General features: G+C 42.7%; 1 protein-coding gene across 1 annotated transcript; it reads right to left on the bottom strand.

Annotated features, from left to right (window-relative positions):
* Positions 1 to 779: 779 nt before the first annotated feature.
* Positions 780 to 17,486, bottom strand: LOC143923630 (sulfotransferase 1C1-like). The gene is made up of 8 exons (XM_077447430.1): positions 17,348 to 17,486; positions 11,275 to 11,455; positions 10,750 to 10,878; positions 10,572 to 10,669; positions 8,295 to 8,421; positions 4,637 to 4,731; positions 4,206 to 4,386; positions 780 to 2,313 (listed from the first exon to the last, which is right to left on the bottom strand). Exons 1-8 carry the CDS (start codon positions 17,363 to 17,365, stop codon positions 2,201 to 2,203), a joined length of 942 nt encoding a protein of 313 aa, XP_077303556.1. The 5' UTR covers positions 17,366 to 17,486; the 3' UTR covers positions 780 to 2,200.
* Between the last annotated feature and the right edge of the window lie 4,313 nt (positions 17,487 to 21,799).

Here is a 21,799-nt window from a genome sequence, read left to right on the forward strand (position 1 = left end):
AATAAAAATTAGTGTAGTGTAACAAAAGACAAGAGGCAGTTTTTTAACTTTATTAAAAATTTATTCTTCCTCTGTATTCTTCCCCCTGCCTCAAAGCATTCCTCCATGTTGAGGACATGCGGCCTAGTTTGGTTCGGCGGGGGGCGAGCTCACATGTCGGTGCGTGCGCTCTGAAGGAACGGCCGCCAATGCCGTTTCTACAGAGCCATTTACCGGTGGCTCCGGCGCACACTCGTGGGTGAATGACATCATCGTGGCACCGGACACTCACAGCAACGGAGCCCGCAAACCTGGGGAAGAAACACCGGGGAAGAGGTCAGCCTTCTCAGCAGTGTGCAGGCGCCGCTGCGGGGGCTCTGTTCTAAGGTAAGTATTTTCATTATACCATTGTCTTACCGGTTTTCGTTTTTTTTTGGGGGGGGAGGGGGGGTTTACAATAACTTTAATGTCCACCGATATCACTGGTTCTTACAGCAGGATCTTGGGAAAGCTGAAGTTACAAAATCTCCTCATACATTGCTCCATTACTGCATAGGAGTGCATGCTCACATAATTTGGAAGTCTAACCTTTCCCATAAGAAGACCCAGTCATGTCACCCTTTAAGAAGCTGGGGTGTTAGTGAGTATTTCTTGTTTTTCTTTAACTTTTCCTAACTCTCCTGTCACTCATTCAGCTGAGAAAATTCCCAGTATTTCTAGATATGGAGGAACACATGACTCAATCTTTGCGACAGATTTGGTGCCTGGTGATTGGCCCATGCCAGTGATGCTCGTGGGGCTTTTTAGGTTGAATATATTTTTATTACTATCAAAGATTTCAAAAATTATATAAAAAAGAAAAGAAATCCACATTGAAATTATGAGTACAACTTGACAATATCCACACAAATATGTTAGTCAATCCATATCAACATCCCAATACAAATATATTGATCAATATCATCTCTTCGGGTAGCCACCCAGGAAAAGGATCAAAAGGTGTGGGTGACTTCCATACCGCCAGAACATTCACAAGACTGGAAGATCAGTGTGGCGTCAAGTAACATTAAATAATTATGCTCATCAGGAAAGTGAATAGAAAGGTGAGAACAGAGGAAAAAGAAAAATGGAGAGAGGCAGAAGAGAGGAAGAAGAATAGTAGACACGAGTCTTCCTCTAAGGTTGCAAAATTACTTAATAAATCAAAAGAGGAGAATATTGCGGAGACACTAAAACCAAATGACCCTTTTTAAAGGGTAAGTCCATTCAAAAAAAGATGTTCACATTGCTGTGTGACCACTTGGAATCTTGGATGAAATCTTGGGTACTTTGGGTGAGATCACCATAGCTCTTGGCTTTAAATCTGTCCACCTTGTTCCTTTCCTTGCAATTGCCTGCTTCATAATATAAGCTACATTAATAATCCAAGAGAGACAATGGTTTCCCCTGGTCATAACGGGTATGCACACCCAGGAACTCAAACTCCGAGATCTCACTACCCGAATCCCTGGAGATCTAAGAAACAGTTATGTGGTTTACCTCTTCAGCGTCTACCAGAATCTGAACTATCAATGTGGGTGAACAGATGTTTTAAGGTTGGATGCATAGAGGAATTGAATAGTAATATAGCTATTGTGGATTTATTAGAACTCGCCAGATCCCATAAGGTACCATCCTTTAACTCTTCAGTGGGATGGGGTGGGGATCCCCATCTACTGAGATGCAAGTGACCTAACAAAAAAAGTGATATACTTATAAAGTAGGACACTGATATATGGCATCAAGGAAGTATATGGATAAGTAGTTCTTTGGGCCAGTTCACAAAGAAAGTCTGATTTGCTGGCAAGAAATTACTTTCTAATGAACCCTGGCTCAGTTCAAGACTTGCTATTTCCAGTTTGAAAATGGATGGTTCTGATATGCAACAGGGAAAATAGATTTGAACCAGAAAGAGTAAGTCCTGGTGACTTAACCTGAAAATTTAACCTGCAGAAAAATGATTTCCATCTTTGGTGCATCCATCAAGCTTGGTTTTGCAAGGGGAGAACATCGGTCTTTCAACACCTTCGGTACATCATTGGCTGTGGATTTGAACACTTCAAAATCAAATATCTGATTGGATACTGTTTGTATCCAAAACAATGCAGGTCTCTAGGTCAAGACTTTTTGTTGTATAGCAAGAATCATTTTCTGTATCATCTCCAGACTCCAATGGCTCAGTTCAGATGGTGGTGCGGAATTTCAGGTCGGTTCCTTTCATTCTCTCTTCATATTCCATGTCATACATTTTACTCTGGGATTCTGTAAAATAGTTCATCCAGTCTCCGACTTCGCCTGAATTAAAAATGCAAAGATAATAAAGTTACCCAACAAAAGATATGGAGATCATTGCAGAAAAATATAATTGCAGTCACATTACCATCAACAACAGGGTCCCCCTATGGAAAACCTTGTAGGCATCAGATCTCCAGTCCTACTCTTGCCAGCCTAGGTAGAAGGGCTAATGCTTAATCAGATGGATAACACACCAGATTTGATTCTTTGACTGCTATGTCTATATTTTTGGACAATTCAGTTTTTTGTTTTTTTTGTTTTGTTTTTTCATGCAAGTCCTAACTCTTTTCCAGACCCCAGTCTGGAACTCCATGATTGCTCATGACTTGAATCAGCTATCCAATGGTATTTAGCAGTTCCTCATGCTAGTCATTACGCTACTTTCTGACTTGTTTGCTACTGATCCCCAGGATCCGTGCAAACCTCGCCTCTTTGTTTGACTCTAGCCTACTTGATCTTTTTTCCCTTTCATGTTCTGCGTTTGATATCTGAACTTGAGCATCAGACCTGTGCATCTTTACACAGGATCTTGTGCTGTACATCTACATCAGAGCATACCTGATACCTTGCCTTTCTGTGTGGTACCTGTATTCATCTGTCTACCACTGGCCCTGTCATGGAATTCCGGTAAGATGACTGATGACCAGGCATGCACATGCTCGTAGGAATGCACACATTCATTCGAGCATGTGCAGGAGCGCAACCTCAGTCCCTGTTGGCACCAGGTGGCCTATTTACAGGATGCTCTAGTCCACCATCAGTGCTGACTGGTCTTCAGCTACTTCCTGTGCCCTGCGTGTATCCTGTATTTGATCTCCATTGATGACCTGGCTTGTTACAGACCTGACCCTGAATCCCACTTTTACTTCTGCCTGCCTGTTCTTGACCTCAGCTCTACTCCTGACCAAGCTTCTGCTTATGCTTCTGTACCTTGTTGCCTGTACTTTGTTGCCTGCGCACTACTGACCTCAGCTGCCTCTGTAGCCACGCTCCAGTCTATGACTTGACTACATTTTGCTTCTGAGTGCCTGCTCCGACTGTCAGGCTCGCTGGCTCCAGTTACCACAGCACATTTCTGTCTCAAGTCTGCTGGGGATATCAAATTGCCTCTTGGGGGATCAAGAAGAATTTCTTTCCCCCACTAGAGAAAGTTGGTTCATGCTTTGTTTTGTTTTTTTTGCCTTCCTCTGGACAAACTGTGGGTAAATTATTATGTTTATAGGACTGTATAATTTCCTATCCCTTCTATTGGTTGAACTGGATGGACTTTTTTCAACCAGACTAACTATGTAACAAGCCTTATTTCCTGAACCAGCTGCACATGCAGAGTGCTCCTTTAATCTCAGCTGGTTTATCCTGCTCAACTTCTGTTCCTACTTCTCTTGCTGCAAGTTCTTCCACCAACACCTGTCAGCACTCGTGTTGCTCCTGTCCTTCGGCACCACCTGTTCCAACCTCAGTGGGGCCTGGACCGGAGATACAAGAGAGGCCAGCCTTGTCATCTCAATCTCCTACCAGGTACGTAACAGGCCCTGATCCCTGTACATCGTGGTGGCACACTGCCTGCCTTGACCTATTTGTCTTCACAAGTCACAAGACTACTTCTCTGTCTGGAATTCTTTACCTTGCCAGTGGAAGAGACCCAAGTGCCAAGGCTGGGAACATCATAGAACACAGGCCAAATCTCCATAAAGCGGCCCCTAAAGATCAGGACCACTTTACGACTTGGTGTGAGCCTCCTGCCTACAAAAAAACAATCTACAATGCCCTGTCTGCTGAAATTCTCTGGCTCTGGAACCAATTTCTGTGTCTGGATTTCCCACTATGTCCTGTCATTTGGTTCCATTGCTCTTTCAAACCATAGTTATTTTGCAGATACACTGATTACCCACCTTTCCTCATGAAGGGTGAGATGGTCTGGTCAAATATAGTAATTGGAATGGTGGAATAATTTGCCATTGGGTTTTCCTTCATGGCTTCAAACGTTGTGTGGTGGAAGATCTTATCCAATACTTCTTCTGAGAGGTTCTTCCCCAGAAACTTTATCACCTTACGTATCTCTTGTTTGGGGTCCTGTTCATAAAAGTAAGAATCTTTAAAGGATAACTATTATGAACATAACTAAGAGAGGAGAACTCCCCACAACCACCAAGTATATTGATTCCTCTATTTCTCATAACCATGAGGATCCATGTAAATGGAACAGTCCCACTCGATACATTACTGTACCACATTACTTGACATCAGGTTATTTTTACAATACTGTATGTTTAATAATAATAAAAAAGGGCTTATGCCTTTAAATCTCTACCCCCCAGCTTACCTCCTTCATATCTTCATAAAATATATAGAGTATGTCGTGCTTGTCTTTCGCATTCCACCAGCCAATCACATGGTCAAACCAGTTTCCCCAGGACACTATGAAAGAAAGGAATGTGAGCCAAAGTCAAAACTCTGCCACTTTTTCTGGGTACAGAGACCTCTAAGTGCACTTTATCTGCCGAAAAGAGCTTTCTGGCGTACAGTCAGTTGTTCACTGGTATATCCCATTGTTCCCATTTATGTCAAGTAAATATTTTAAGGCTTTATAAATAAATAATACATTTCCAGACCTTTCATTGACACACTTCCTCTTCAACGTATTTTGTTGCAGAAAAAAAACCTTTTTTTTGCAATAATTAATGAAGAATGAACTGAATGCAAACTGACTAGACAACATCAATTCCAATGCAGTTTGTGGAAAACAAGAAAGCTTACTGTAAAAAAAAAAAAAAAAAAAAAAGGATTTGGAGGACCTCACGTCTCAAACTGTTGGCGCTATATAAATCCTGAATAATAATAATAATAATAATAATAAATATTCCTATGTAGGAATAAAAAAAATAAAAGGAAGGAGCTTTGTGTGGACTTTGTGCCTCCTGGACTTGTGCCCAAGTGGAACGAAGACCTTGGAGATGCTCCTCTAATGCAAGAATACTCTGCGGAACAAATGAGTCAACATGGAAGGTTGGAAACCATAGTTCGCCATAAAACAGGGACAATTGGGAAGCATAATTCAAGGCACTATTGTGAGCAAACTCCGCCCACGGTAAGAGGTCTGACCAGTTGTTATGATGGTCTGAAATATAGCAACGTAGGAATTGCTCCAAGGACTGATTGGCTCGTTCTGCGGCCCCATTAGACTGTGGGTGATACACAGAGGGGAAAGCAAGCTGGAGTCCCAACTGTGCACAAAAGGCTCCCCAGAACCGGGACACAAACTGACTACCCCTGTCTGAGACAATCACCTTGTGTAGCCCATGTAAGCTAAAGATCTCCTGAGCAAAAATGTAAGCCAGTTCCTTAGAAGTGGGCAACTCCACAATGACATCCATAGACAGGTGGGTCCAGGGCCTCTCTCCATTGGGTATGGGTTGTAGGAGGCCCACTGAAAGGGGTCGTGGAGTCTTACTCTGAACATACACAGAACAGGCAGCTATGAAGATCACATCAGCATGTAGACTAGGCCACCAGAATTGTTGGGAAATTACCAAAAAGAGTTGATTCTTCCCATGTTGCCAGCAGCCTAGGGAGAATGGCAAGTCTGGAGCATGGCAGTATGGAAACTCTCTGGGACAAAGCAGCGGTTACAAGGTTTCTCAGGAGGAGCATGGACCTGAGCAGCAAGAATTTTGTCACCCAAAGGAGAAGTGAGACTGGTGCGAACCGTAGCCAGAATACGATCAGGAGGAATCACAGGAACCGGAACCGGCTCCATCTTGGAAGTGGAGGAAAATTGTTGGAAAAGTGTCAGCCCTTACATTCTTAGTACCGAGTAAGAATGAGACAATGTAATTGAAATTTGACAAGAAAAGAGCTGATCGCGCCCTTCTGGGAGAGAGGGGTTTAGCCTCAGATAAAAAAAAGTGAGATTCTTATGGTCAGTAAGAATGAGAACCGGCACAGTGGTACCTTCGAGGAGAAATCTCCATTCTTTCAGGGCTAAAATGATCGCTAACAGCTCTCTGTCACCAATCTCGTAATTGCACTCCGCAGGTGACAAGTTCTTGGAAAAGTAGCCACAAGGATGGATAGTGCTCTCATAGGTAGGATGAGACTTCAAAAAGTGACCTACCTGGCCACAATAAAGGCACAATCTCTCCCTCCTCCTAATGACTCTCTCATCCGCAGAGAGACACGTGAAGCCCAAGTGCATGGGTTCACCTTCACTGACCGACTTGGTACCAGGAGGCAAGGGTGGGACTGCAAAGCTCAGAGACAAATGTACAGGAGGCTTCCGCAAGCGCTCCTTAAAAGAGAGTCTTTCTCTGAGTCTGGAGTCAATGAGGATGACAAATGTAATCAACTTTTCCATATCAGTGGGTATATCTCAAGCTGCTATCTCATCCTTGATGGTATCCGAGAGACCATGAGAAGAAGCAGCCACGAGGGCCTCATTGTTCCAAGCAACCTTTGCTGCCAGAGTACGGAATTCAATGGCGTAATCGGCAACAGTTCTCGTACTCTGTTTGATGGACATGAGGCACTTGGCAGCAAAAGCGGGGCCCTTTTAAAAGAAGCCACAAATTCTGGGTAACTCAAGACAACAGGTTTTTGCGTCTCCCATAGAGGGTTTGCCCAGGCCAAGGCTCTCTCAGAAAGCAAAGATATCATGAAACCTACTTTGCTTCTGTCCGTGGGAAATGCCTGGGGCAGCATCTCAACCTGGTTGAGAAACTCTCTGCATTAGACTGGATTGCACCCAAATCCTTGGGGAAGCGGAGCGGAACCAAACATACCTCTTCTAGAGGTAATACTCGAGGCGGGTGCCTGCACAGAGACTGGAGCAGCAGCAGGGATGGCCTGCAACACGGGTTGTACCGGAGCAGCCACAGTGGGAGATTCCAGGTGAGCCATGCGACTCAGCAGCATTTGTAATGCCATGGCAAACTGATCCATGCGGTGATCTTGCTCATCCAATTTGGAAAAAATATTACCAACAAGTGGATTGACTGCATCTCCTGAATTCATGGCCTTCGCCTGCTGTCAGAAACCATGAATCTAGATAGAAGTACAGTTAAAGCACACTTGTATAATAATAATAATAAAAAAAGGTAAACAGAGTAAACATGGTCAAAACATAGCCAGAGTTTTTTTTTTTAACAGGAACGCAGGAGATAGTCTCTGTGATGTTGACCAGGGCAAAGGATGAGATCATATGGGCTGGACGGCTTAACTAGGCAGGACTGACAAGCAGGATATCATCAACAGGTGAGTCACTGTGGAGAGATAGAAGCTGGCAATTAGCCGACAAGCTGAGTGGCCAGCTCAGAGAAGGAAGGGCTGAGGCCAGCCCTGGCACTTATAACAAGAGTGCTTTACTGATCTTACTGTTGTAGGTTTAGTAACACTTTAACTACGTATTACGGCCCTAGAATGATTGCTCTCACTTTGATGTGCACAGTGATACCTCAGATGTGTGGAGCAATTGTAGTTTACATACATGTGTGCACCTCATGCATTAAGGTGAAAAACCATGAGAATTTACAACCCCTTTAAATATTTAGCCTCCATTCACATTGGAGCGATTTGTCATGCCATGCTATCGCATGACAAGTCGCATCCTATTGCTGGCAATGGCAGTGTTCAAATTGATGTAACACCGACTTTGCGGTGCTGCATTGATTTGAAAAATGAATACATGCACTACTTTTGGTGATTTTGGGTTTGACTTCAGTAGACATCTGTGAATGAAGCCGCGCAGATGTCCTCAAAGTTGCACCCGAAGTGGCACCGTGATGCGGCTTTAAAAGTGTGTAATTTCAAAGCCACACTCAATGTGAATGGGGGCTTAGTACTATTTTGACATTTTATCAGTCATGGTTCCTGGCTAATAAGAGTTTGACTAAGCTTTTGTTATACAGACCTAAGACTTACACCTTTGGTATTTTGGTTGCATCATCAACCTTTGGTTTACAAATCAATATTCTGTCTACACATACTTTCACCCTTTAGGTACTTTTCCACAAACTCATCCCAGGTCCCGGGATCAGGCTGAGACTTATTCATCTGGTCGAAGAAGTAGCACGACACTGCGTTGTCCTTTAAATTCCGAGCAAAGCAAATTGTCTGCAAACAGAAGAATAAGCTATGAACTTTTTGCATGTGCGTGAAATTAATGTCAAAACGATCTTTGTTTTTGGAAACCAATTTACATTTGGGAGTCAAAACTTTATTGGATAAATCAGTTTTTCTCGGAGGCTGGCAGCCCATTGCATCAGGGTGTGCACCCCAAAGCTCAAACACATATGCCTGTGTGCATGTGTGCATGTGTGTGTGTGTATGCAGTGTCAGTAGAGCAGTGGATATGTCAGTAGACCAGAGTTTGGTGTCAGTAGACCAGAGATCGGTGTCATTAGACCAGAGATTGGTGTCAGTAGACCAGAGTTTGGTGTCAGTAGACCAGAGATTGGTGTCATTAGACCAGAGATCGGTGTCAGTAGACCAGAGATTGGTGTCAGTAGACCAGAGTTTGGCGTCAGTAGACCAGAGTTTGGTGTCAGTAGACCAGAGTTTGGTGTCAGTAGTTTATTTTAATTATTTCATTATTTTTTACAATATTTTTTTTTCTGAGGGTTGGCAAGGAAGATTTGTGGTCCACCCATCACCTGCCTATGTTTGACTGATAGATTGCGATCAATGGGTTGTCCCCAGATTAGGGTGTGCCCAGGCGCATCCAGCACACCCAGTGTTCGCGCCTATGACTACAGGTATGCAAACCTTGGAAGTCTGTAGAGATCCCACCAAGATCCCACCAATGATATGAGAAGCTGTCAGGAGATTGATCTCACCAGCATCTAACAAAAGTTGGGATATCAGCCTTAAAGTGGTTATGAACCCTTACATGTACTCAGTGAAGTGACTGGCCTCAGGTGATACAGAGAGATGAAACAAATCCTCCTACATAAGTTGTACCTGTTTATCTAAAACCATCTTTTCTCTGCATCCATTGAAAGTGCAGAATTTATACAGGATCTCTCAGCTCTGAATAGCAGGAGGTGGAGAGCTGCAATTAGATTAGTGGGGAGAGCTCTGAGAGCTGATTTAAGGGAAGGGACGCACCCCCTTCACAGAGCACACAGGAACAGAACTGAGGCTGTCAATCACAGGCTGTGCCCTCCCCGTCACCATTTTCTCTTGGTGCTAGGAAAACTCATCAGAAGTGATTCATGTTCATAGCAGAGGAACGAGGCAGAGGACACAGGATATGCCTGAGGTTTACAACAACTTTAAGGGTACTTACCATTTAGCATATGTCACATAGAAGTATCTATTCTCATAGGCTTCAGTGGTCAAAATGGAGAGCAAAACACAGTGATCGATTAATGCTTCTCTAGGTAACTTGCAGTGATGATCATTTCTAATAGTATGGGTGTTTTTTATGGGTGGTATGCAGTTGATCAGGTCTGAGCTTTCTGAAGGAAACAAATGTTTTTTCAAAGCTGGCCCCATAAACTAGAATTGTTTTCGAAAATGTTTTTCTGGACATTTGTTCAATTTTCTAATCGTTAGGGAGGTCATATTGATGATTGAATGTAGTGCCGAAAAAAATTTGAAGGAGCAAAATAGAAAATTTTTGTCAAACGAATTTCCAACAGTGTATGTAGTTATCATTTGGGAAAGCAACCGAAATTTTGAAGTACGCCATTCATCAAACCTGGTTGATGAGGTTTTTTTTGTACGAACATTCATTTGAGTGTGTACAGTGTACTGCCAGCTTTGGTAGCCTCAAAGACCATGCTATGTTTATGCTTCACACTTTTCTTTTAGGTCTAACCATTTATCCCATCCTTATTCTTACCTTGCACTTTTGCTCCCAAAAAGATTGAGCTTTCTGAAGGAAACAAATGTTTTTCCAAAGCTGGCCGATAAACTAGAATTGTTTTGGAAGATGTTTTTCTGGACATTTGTTCAATTTTCTAATCGTTAGGGAGGTCATATTGATGATTGAATGTAGTGCCGAAAAAAATTTGAAGGCGCAAAATAGAAAATTTTTGTCAAACGAATTTCCAACAGTGTATGTAATTATCATTTGGGAAAGCAACCGAAATTTTGAAGTATGCCATTCATCAAACCTGGTTGATGAGGTTTTTTTTGTACGAACATTCATTTGAGTGTGTACAGTGTACGGCCAGCTTTGGTAACCTCAAAGACCATGCTATGTTTATGCTTCACACTTTTGTTTTAGGTCTAACCATTTATCCCATCCTTATTCTTACCTTGCACTTTTGCTCCCAAAAAGATATTGGCACCAGCTTATACGGCAGATGGGTTTTGACCAGTCGTGGAGATGGAGTAACATTCAAAACATCTATGCCTAAAGGAAAGAGTGAAATAGTCAACATCAAGGCCAGTGTTTCATGAACCGAGCTGGATGAGCACTTAACCCAAGCTTACCGGAAGGAATAGGAGGAGGGGGGAACAGTTCCAGAAATGGAGAGCGTACATGGGTGGGAGCACGCATGTTCTTCTCTAGCTCGCCATCATTCATTATGGAGTCCACAATCTCTTGTATCCATGTAGTGCCTAGAGAGACCTCAGAAAATCACAATTTAAAAAGGGAAAAAAGTAGACCTGAAGCCCAAGTTCGAAAAAACGTCCTTGGGCCCCACCTGCAGTGCACAATTTGTGGATTTCCTCACAAAAGTACAGGAGAACCTTCTCGGTCTGCCCTAACCTTGGCCTACACCCTGCTCTTGGTTTGACCCAAAAAAACTCTTTGTATCTTCCTCGCTTTTTTCCAGTCATGTGTAAGACCCATCATCATAAAACTCTGTTCTTAAACACCAAATTATTCTATTCAGAAATGTATCGTCCTGTTTTATTGTTAAGGAATTGCTTTGATTTTAGAAATTTGGTGATCATGATGGGCTAGGGAAATTAGTTGGGTCAACAACCAGCATAGACCCAAGTCTCTCTTACCTGCCTTTGGATAAGTCACTATGAGGATATCGTCTGGTCTGGCTTGAAATTTTTCCACCCGTTCCCATTGGTCCGCAATAGGTTTCATCAGTGGTACTCCATGAACTAAAGATAGTGGAAGCCTGCAGATCGCACTTTCTGGTAATTTCTTGAAGGTGGTCTCGAAAGCCTCCTTAGTTATCTATAAAAGTGGACATCAGATAAATAAAGGGCTGTCAATTTTGTAACCTCCAATAGGTACGGATTGGCTTTAAGCAGATATTTTGGAAACAAGCTGTAGCACCCTCTAGTTTTTGGCTCCTTCTCTAATCAATTCTGTGCTAAAAGTCTCCGGATTACATGAATTAACCTTCAGTCACCAGGATCCAGTGTATGAGCATGAACCCCTCAGTGATCAGTCTCCAAAGTATATACAATAACCCCTCAATGACCAGTCACCAATGCATGTGCTTTAATGCCCCCCTGTCCAGGCTTCTCCATAGCATAGATTAAAAGTGGAACTCCACTTACTCCAGAAAGTTCCACTGATTGTCTGATGCCCCCCTTCCTCTGCGTATATTGTTTTTTTTAAATTTTTTTTATTGGCAGGTACCGGCTCCCACTTCTGCCCAGATCACCTAGGCGTCCCGAGCAGAAATTCAGCTCCCCGTCACTTAAGGTGACCAGATTTTTAAAGTAAAATCCGAGGAAATATTTAGAAATTTTTTTTTAATAGCAAATAGTAAACTATTATTATTATTATTATTATTATTATTATACAGGATTTATAAAGCGCCGACAGTTTATGCAGCGCTTTACAACATTTAAACTATTTTATAAGCCTATTTTCCTCAAATGATATATGCAGTGCATGTGGTATGTGTTTATGTAATGATTGTATGATATATATTGTATGTTATTTCTGGAAATCATTTCATACCAGCCCCATGGCATTATTATACCAGCCCAACCGCATAACATCATTATTTTCTTGTTGATAAAAAGGAAAAACCATGCATTTTAAAGCAAATTTGAAGAGTGTATTATACTCTACAGTGCCCATCTATGCAGCCTCACCAGTACCCATCAATGCTGCCTGATCAGTGTCCATCAATGCAGCCTCACCAGTGTCCATCAATGCAGCCTCACCAGGGCCCATCAATGCAGCCTGATCAGTGCCCATCAATGCAGCGTCATCAGGGCCCATCAATGCAGCCTGATCAGTGCCCATCAATGCAGCCTCACCAGGGCCCATCAATGCAGCCTCACCAGGGCCCATGAATGCAGCCTGATCAGTGCCCATCAATGCAGCCTGATCAGTGCCCATCAATGCAGCCTGATCAGTGCCCATGAATGCAGCCTGATCAGTGCCCATCAATGCAGCCTGATCAGTGCCCATCAATTCAGCCTCACCAGAGCCCATCAATGCAACCTCAACAGTGCCCATCAATTCAGCCTCACCAGAGCCCATCAATTCAGCCTCACCAGAGCCCATCGATTCAGCCTCACCAGAGCCCATCAATGCAGCCTCACCAGTGCCCACCAATGCAGCCCGACCTGTTGCATTGCAATGCAGCCCCACCAGTGCAGGAGATCAGTGAGGAAAGCCACCTGGATCATCACAGAGGCCTGGCATCACCCACTGTGACAGCATTAATTTGAATCGCCGTGCGCCCACCATTGGATCAGCTCCTACCTATGACAGACAGCACGTTGAACAAGTGTGCTGTCTATCAAAGCCAAGGAGCCAAACCAGGAGGCAGGTCTTGTGCCGAAATAGTGTTTCCCCCAGAAAACCTGTTGCCCCCTGGCTCTTGGCTGAGATAAGAACTCTGCCCCTCCAGCCAACTGCACTCCAGCTCCTCCTAATCTCTGCCCCTCCAGCCACATGCACTGCACCTCCTCCCAGTCTCCCTCAGAATGACATTCACCCTTCTGCCGCCCCCAGTTTTCATGGGGGGGAGGGCTATTTCTGTACAACAGACACAGGCAGAACAACAGCGGGCACCCTGCAATCCGGGGACAAATCCGAGGACAGTTGTGCTCCGGGGATAGTGTCTTCAATTCAGGGACTGGATTGTCTGGTCACCTTACCGTCACTGCCCCTCAACCTCCTGAGAAACTTCACAGTTCCCAGGAGGCTGCGGGACCGTTCACAGAGTGCAGCATGACTCTGGGGGAGTCAATTCACTAGCACAGCCCCCTCCTTCCTTGTTTGCCATAGCCCTCTCCTCTTTTGAGAGTGTCTAATTACAAGTCTGTGCTGATCCAGCTCCTCAAGCCTTCTCCTTACATCCTACATAACCTTTTATGTAGCTGCTGGGGAAGGCATAAAGGAGAACATGATAAAATATGTTATATGCACACATACAATTTTATGGGAAGACTGTTGTTGAAATGAATTTACCATGAAAATGGAGTTAACCTTTAAATTGTACTGAAGAAGAAGAACAGGAAACTCTCCCCCCATCCCCCTCTTCTACAAGGCAACTAGACAAAGAGATTCAGATTACACAGTGTCGCCAAACTCTGTAGTAGGATTGCGTGACTCTGCAACACACACACACCCTCATACACCCCATACACTCGCACGCATCTTTCTACACAAGCAGAAACACTCCCACTTGTTTTTTCATTATTATTTTATGTTTTGTATTTTATTATTTATCTGGTTATTATTTGCTACTATTTGTTGTTAAACACTTTTTTTTTTCCTTTTATTACTTTTTATTTTTGAGTTTTCATCCCTTAATTTTAAAAACAGACCTTCAGCCCCCCCCCTTTTTTTTTTACATTGCTCTCCCCTGCCCCCCCCCCCCCCCTCCTCCCAATAATAGAATTGCGAACATTTTATTTATTTCTTTATTACTCTTCATTATTGAGTTCTCTTAGTTTTAAAAACGGACCTTCAGCCCCCTTTTATTTTTTATTTTTTTAGCATTGCTTTTGACTGCCCCTCCCCCGCCCCTCCCAATAAAAGAACATTGCAAACATTTTATTTATTTATTTTTTCATTATTGAGTTCTCATTCCATAATTTTAAAGCGGACCTTCAGCCCCCAATTTTTTTAGCATTGCTTTTGCCTGTTTTTTCCCCCCTCCCAATAATAGAATTGCGAACATTTTATTTATTTATTACTTTTCATTATTGAGTTGTCATCCTTTAACTTTTAAACTGACCTTCATTCCACTTTTTTATTTTATGTTTTTATTTTGTTTTAGCATTGCTTTTACCTGCCTTTTCCCCCTCCCAATAATAGAATTGCAAACATTTTATTTATTTTTATTACTTTTCATTATTGCATTCTCATCCCTTAATTTTAAAAAGTGGACCTTCAGCCCCCTTTTTTATTTTATTTTATTTTTTTATTTTTTTAGCGTTGCTTTTGTCTGCCTTTTACCCCCTACCACTAATAGAATTGCGAACATTTTCTTTATTTATTACTTTTCATTATTGAGTTCCCATCATTTAACTTTTAAACCGACCTTCAGCCCGCTTTTTTTTTTAGAATTGCGAGCATTTTATTTATTTATTTATTTATTTATTTATTTTAGGCCTCATGCAAACTTGAGCCCAAATATGTCTGCCTTTTTAGGTTTTTTAGGGTGAAGTTCCAGGATAATCAGGCTGCATTTTATGGGCACTGATGAGGCTGCATTTTATGGGCACTGATGAGGCTGCATTTTATGGGCACAGGTCAGGCTGCATTTTATTGGGCACTGATCAGGCTGCATTTTAATGGCACTGATCAGGCTGCATTTTATGGGCACTGATCAGGTTGCATTTTATGGGCACTGATTAGGCTGCATTTTATTGGGCACTGATCAGGCTGGATTTTATTGGGCACTGATCAGGCTGCATTTTATGGGCACAGGTCAGGCTGCATTTTATGGGCACTGATCAGGCTGCATTTTATGGGCACTGATCAGGCTGCATTTTATGGGCACTGATCAGGCTGTATTTTATGGGCACTGATCAGGCTGTATTTTATGGGCACTGATCAGGCTGTATTTTATGGGCACTGATGAGGCTGCATTTTATGGGCACCGGTCAGGCTGCATTTTATTGGGCACTGATCAGGCTGCATTTTATTGGGCACTGATCAGGCTGCATTTTAATGGCACTGATCAGGCTGCATTTTATGGGCACTGATCAGGCTGTATTTTATGGGCACTGATTAGGCTGCATTTTATTGGGCACAGGTCATGCTGCATTTTATGGGCACAGGTCAGGCTGCATTTTATGGGCACAGGTCAGGCTGCATTTTATGGGCACTGATCAGGCTGCATTTTATGGGCACTGATCAGGCTGCATTTTATGGGCACTGATCAGGCTGCATTTTATGGGCACTGATCAGGCTGCATTTTATTGGGCACTGATCAGGCTGCATTTTATGGGCACTGATCAGGCTGCATTTTATGGGCACTGGTAAATATTTTAGTATACCATTTGGTTCAGATTATTTTTTTCTCTTGTTTTCCTCCTCGAAAACCTAGGTGCCTCTTATGGTCAGGTGCGTCTTATGGAGCGATAATACTGTATTTCGTACAAAAATTTTTTGTACATTCAAAGGTTGGACAAATGTCATTCAAAAGTACTAAAAAGTACAAGACTAAAGCCGCGTACACACGATCGAATTGTATGACGTACTTAGTCCGTCATACAATCCTACGGACAATCCGGCGTACTTTCTACTGAACGGACTTGGCCACACACGGATACACAAACAGTCCGACGAAAGCTTGCGCGATGACGTGTACAGCACGTACGACGGGACTAGAAATAGGAAGTCCAAGACACAGCAAAGCACCCTTTGGGCTCCTTCTGCTGACTTTGCGTTAGTGGAAGTTTGGTTAGAGACGATTCACGCTTTTCAGACTTCAGCTTAATTCGTCCGTTATTTTTTTTTTATTATTTATTCTCGAATTGGAATATTAATCATAAGATGAGGATGAATAAAAACATTTGTGATAACTCTGTGTGAATATAAGCAGCAAAGCAACTTCACTTTTCTCACATTATGAAGAAGAAAAGAATGTGCTATATTAAAAGATCACAAAATTAGCAGCATGACGAATATGCTAGCTTCAACACGAACACTAGTTTTACAAGACAGAACGCTTCCGCCCTGTAAATCCTTTCTGGGCATGCGCCATTCTTAGTCCGTCGGACTAGCATACTGACGACCGTATTGTCCGCTGAAACCAAAGTACGACGGGAAGATTGGTGTGCAAACCGACCTTCTTAGTACTCCGGACTTCACGCTGAAAAAGTCCGCTGAAGCCCACACACGAGCGGATTGTCCGTTGAAATGTGTTTCAACGGACTAAGTACGTCATACAATTCGATCGTGTGTACGCGGCATTAGTTTGCTTTTAACATTTGATTTTGGAATTAATATGTCATTTCCCAAGCCGAAAAATCACATTCACTGTTAGGAATTTATTTGAGAAAATGTTTCCATTCTACTCCTTCAAATTTTCTCGGAACTGTTGTAAAACAATGAACATTGATTTGACTTCACTAACAGTTTGTAAAATGAAGAAACTTTCTTACAACTAAAAATGTTGTATGAATGTTGTATGACCAGCTTTGGTCTTCCTCCATCCTCCCGCCTGGAATGCGCTCAGCGGGTGGCTTCTGCCCGACATCCTTCAATGGAAAAATCAATGAAACCGGGCGTAACATAGTTATCTGAACAGCATCCAATCAGATGCAGGCACTGTTCAGGTATTGGACAGCTGGCGGGAGATTTGTCCGTCCGTGCTGTATAGTGTGGATGGAGGGATCTGTATTTCTAACTCTATGTGTGTATGGGCAGCTCTAGTCCTCAGTCCTCCTTCCCCATTAATGTCTCATTTTGATTTCCCATTTGATGAGCAGAGAATTGTATCATCACTTCCAGGATCTCCAGTTTTGCTGGGGTGGGAAGTTTGGGATTTCTCCCTGTGGCTCTGTGACTTCACACCCATTATAGGGATTCCCTGTCCTGCTCCCTACTCTCACATTCCCTCCTCCATACACTTTACACAGTCCCCCCTCCCTGATCTCCTGGCCCCCTACCATGTGTTCCCTCATCCCGGCTCCCCCTCACCTGATGCTCCTGCTCCATTCTTCAGCCTGCAGTCTGTCCTCCTCTCCTCTTCTCTTCTCTTCTCCTTCCTATGTGTTTCTTCTTCCAAACTGCACTGCAACGCCCCAACCACAATCCTCCCATCATTAGTGTGTGTGCATTAACCCCTCGATGTCCAGACTCCAGTGTATGCACAATAACCCCTCAATGCCAATGTCTAGACTTCAGTATACAGTTGTGCTCATAAGTTTACATACCCTGGCAGAATTTATGATTTCTTGGCCATTTTTCAGAGAATATGAATGATAATACAAAAACTTTTCTTTCACTCATGGTTAGGGTTTGGCTGAAGCCATTTATTATCAATCAACTGTGTTTACTCTTTTTAAATCATAAGGACAACAGAAACTACCCAGATGACCCTGATCAAAAGTTTACACACCCCAGTTCTTAATACTGTGTATTGCCCCCTGTAACATCAATGACAGCTTGAAGTCTTTTGTGGTATTTGTGGATGAGTGGAGACGCATGCGTAGTAGGGAACCAGGCAGTGAAGCCTCAATGCTTCACTTCCCGATTCCCTGACAGAGGATGGCAGCGGGGGCAGCGGAGAGACGAGCGATTACTCGTCATCTGCTGCCAAAAATCGCTGGACCCTGGGACAGGTAAATGTCAATTTATTAAAAGTCAGCAGCTGCAATATTTGTAGCTGCTGGCTTTTAATATTTATTTTAAAGGTGCAGCTCCTCTTTAATATGCTGTAACCTCTAACAACCAATCAGCAAGCATAAATTATGTGCTGTAAGCTCTAGCAACTAATCACTGAGCCGTAATGTGTGCTGTAACCTCTGGAAACCAATCACTGCCTGATCTACAGTGAAGTGACTTTGAGTCTACCTGCTATTTATTGTATGTCTCAGAGTGTGGGGCTTTGGGGGGTCCCCAAAAAAATGTTTGCCCAGGGTCCAATCAATGTTAAAGACCGCCCTGCATGCAGCGCATCTTTCTTCAAGTGCCTCCTTATTATGCATCTTGGAACAGCCACACCACATGTTTTCAGAGAGTCCTGTATTTCACCTGAAGTTATTTGTGGGTTTTTCTTTGCATCCCAGACAATTTTCCTGACAGTTGTGGCTGAAATTTTAGTTGGTCTACCTGACCGTGGTTTGGTTTCAACAGAACCCCTCATTTTCCACTTCTTGATTAGAGTTTGAACACTGCTGATTGGCATTCTCAATTCCTTGGATATCTTTTTATATCCCTTTCCTGTTTTTTAAAGTTCAGCTACCTTTTCCCGTAAATCCTTTGACAATTCTTTTGCTTTCACCATGACTCAGAATCCAGAAATGTCAGTGCAGCACTGGATGAAAGATGCAAGGGTCTGTCAGGAGTCCAGAAACTCATTGACCTTTTATACACACACTGATTACAAGAAAACAGATCACAGGTGAGGATGGTTACCTTCAATAGCCATTCAAACCCCTTTGTGTCAATTTGTGTGCATGTTATCAGGCCAAAATCACCAGGGTATGTAAACTTTTGATCAGGGTCATTTGGGTAGTTTCTGTTGCCATTATGATTAAAAAGAGTAAACACAGGTGATTGATAATAAATGGCTTCAGCCAAACACTGACCATGAGTGAAAGAAAAGTTTTCGTGTTATCATTCATATTCTCTAAAAAATGGCCAAGAAATCATAAATTCTGCCAGGGTGTGTAAACTTATGAGCACAACTGTAAATGTATTAATGCCTCACTCAATGGCCAGATGTGCATCAACCCTTTAGTGACCAGACTCAAGTGTATGTGCATTAACCCCTTAATGGCCAGACTGCATTATATGTGCACAAACTACTCGGTGTCCAAATCCATTGCATGTGCATGAACCCTTCAATAGCCAGGCTCAAGTATAGATGCATTAACCTCTCAATGGCCAGACTCCAGCATATGTGCATTAACCCCCTCAGTGTCCAGACTACAAAGTTCAGACGCCAATGTATGTACATTAACCCTTCAGTGGCCAGACTCCAGTACATGTGCATTAACAATTTAGTGGCCAGACTCCAGTGTATGTACATTAACCTTTCAATGACCAGATTCCAGTTAATGTTCATTAACCTTATAGTGGCCAGACTCCAGTGCATTTACATTAATCCTTCAGTGGCCAGACTCCATTGTATATACATTAGCCCTTGAGTGGCCAGACTTCAGTGTGTGTGCATTAACCCTTCAGTGGCCAGACTCCCGTGTATGTGCATTAAACCTTCAGTGGCCAGACTCCAGTGTATGTACATTAACCTTTCAATGACCAGACTCCAGTTAATGTTCATTAACCTTATAGTGGCCAGACTCCAGTGCATTTACATTAATCCTTCAGTGGCCAGACTCCATTGTATATACATTAGCCCTTGAGTGGCCAGACTTCAGTGTGTGTGCATTAAACCTTCAGTGGCCAGACTCCAGTGTATGTGCATTAACCCTTCAATGACCAGAATCCAGTTAATGTTCATTAACCTTATAGTGGCCAGACTCCAGTGTATGTTAATTAACCCTTCAGTGGCCAGACTCCATTGTATATACATTAGCCCTTCAGTGGCCAGACTCCAATGTATGTGCAGTAACCCTTCAGTGGCCAGACTACAGTTTATGTTCATAACCCCTTAATGGCCAGACACCATTGTATGTGCATTAACCCCTCAGTGCCCAGACGACAGTGTATGCGCATGAATTCCACAATGACCAGACTCCAGTATAAGTGCATTAACCCCTCAATTCACGAAAAAAGACAGTCACTTCCAGCGCTAAGGGGTCTTCTATAGTTAAGGGCAACAGGGACATCAATATCCCAAGACTAGGTGGGTGCTGCTTTCCTCAGATGGGGTACTACGGTGTAAAAACTACAAAAAAAGACAAAATGGAAGGAGTTCACACTAGGCATTACCAATGACATATAATGGTAAAATCAATAAAATGTGGGTACTCACAAAAAGCAACTCTTAATAAGCCATAAAATCACAGTGTGGAAACGTGTGCTAAATCACATCACGGGGTAAAAGCTGATGCGTTTCGGGGGCGCACCCCCTTCCTCAGAGCTAGCCTGGCTTATTGATATTATCATTCATTAAATGTCATTGTTAATGCACTAGGTGTGCATTCCTTCCATTTTGGGACGTTGGAGGTACTTGAGGACGGAGTTGAGAACCACTGCACTACACTACCTCAAAAATCTTCTGCTAGACTGCGGCTTCCACTATACATAATGCAAGAACCAATGGTGCGCCGTTTCTTTAACTCAGGGGTGTCCAACAGTCTTGGGATATTGATGTCCCTGTTGCCCTGCACTATAGAAGACCCCTTAGCGCTGGAAGTGACTTTTTTTGTGAGTACCCACTTTTTATTGATTTTATCATTCATTAAATGTCGTTAGTAATGCAATAGGTGTGCGCGCCTTCCATTTTGTCTTTTTTGTATTAACCCCTCAATGTCCAGGCTCCAGTATATGTGCATTACCTGCTCAGTTGTCACACGCAATGCGCAATAAAATATAACTAAAGGAATTTAATAACTACAATTTTGGAGTGTAGAGGGATTCAAACCCCTGTCAGGTGTAGAGGCATCCCATTGGACATTATAGGTTCATTGATATTCCTGTTTTTCACTTCCATCTTGTAAGTGTTTTTAACCCTTCCTTGTCATTAAAGTGTTTTATTACTGCACTTAGTAGCGCCTTCTTCTCTGCTAGGTTTTTATTGCTGTCAATGCCCCCCCATTAGGGAGATTCACCCTATTTATTCTGTTTATCGTTATCATAGAGAATGAACGTGAAAAAAACAAATAATCTAAAATGCCGGGTTCCCAGAACAGCAATAGAGGGGAAATTTTCCAATGGGGACACAGGTTCTGATGACAACCAGGGATTTCCACATTTTGGAGGGATTTACTTTCACTTCCTGTTTTGGCTGTGGCACAGGAAGTGAACGGAAATCTCCCCAATGGGACACAGATGGCAAAGAACAAAACCAAAAAACTGACAGGGGTTATAACCCTCCCTTACTCTATCCAAAAAAAAAAAAAGTGTCTTTAATTCTACTTTAACTCCCCAATAACCAGACTAAATTGTATGTGCATTAAACTACTCAATGACCCCTTTAGTGCACATGTGCATTGTGAAAGCTTCCCCTTCAGCTATTCTCATCTGACTAGCTCAGTGATGTTATAATATTGCTGACACTTTATGGGTTACTTTCTTTGACAATGACAAGCGGGGGCCCCACGCTGGCATTTAAGGCGTAGTCCAAACCTTAAGCCCGGGCCCCGCTCTCTGGAATGTCTGCTCATAGGATTCAAGATGGCCTCATAAGATATGAGTGGAGTCGGCTTCCCTTACTAGTTCTATAAACATTCTCTGGAAGGTTAACTTTACTATATGTTAATTATTTTAATTTGAGTAAATGCGTATTTGTTAAGTTCACTC

Source organism: Lithobates pipiens, unplaced genomic scaffold, assembly GCF_037356315.1.
Source record: "Lithobates pipiens isolate NorthernLeopardFrog02 unplaced genomic scaffold, aLitPip1_a1.2 Scaffold_22, whole genome shotgun sequence".
NCBI lineage: Eukaryota > Metazoa > Chordata > Amphibia > Anura > Ranidae > Lithobates > Lithobates pipiens.

Bases quoted from the DNA above. Each gene is read 5' to 3' on its own strand.
- LOC143923630 (XM_077447430.1), bottom strand. The intron at 10,879-11,274 runs GTAAGAGAGACT...AGGTCTCTCTAG, and splicing joins AGTGACTTATCCAAAGGCAG to GCACTACATGGATACAAGAG. The intron at 10,670-10,749 runs GTAAGCTTGGGT...TCTTTCCTTTAG, and splicing joins CCCTCCTCCTATTCCTTCCG to GCATAGATGTTTTGAATGTT.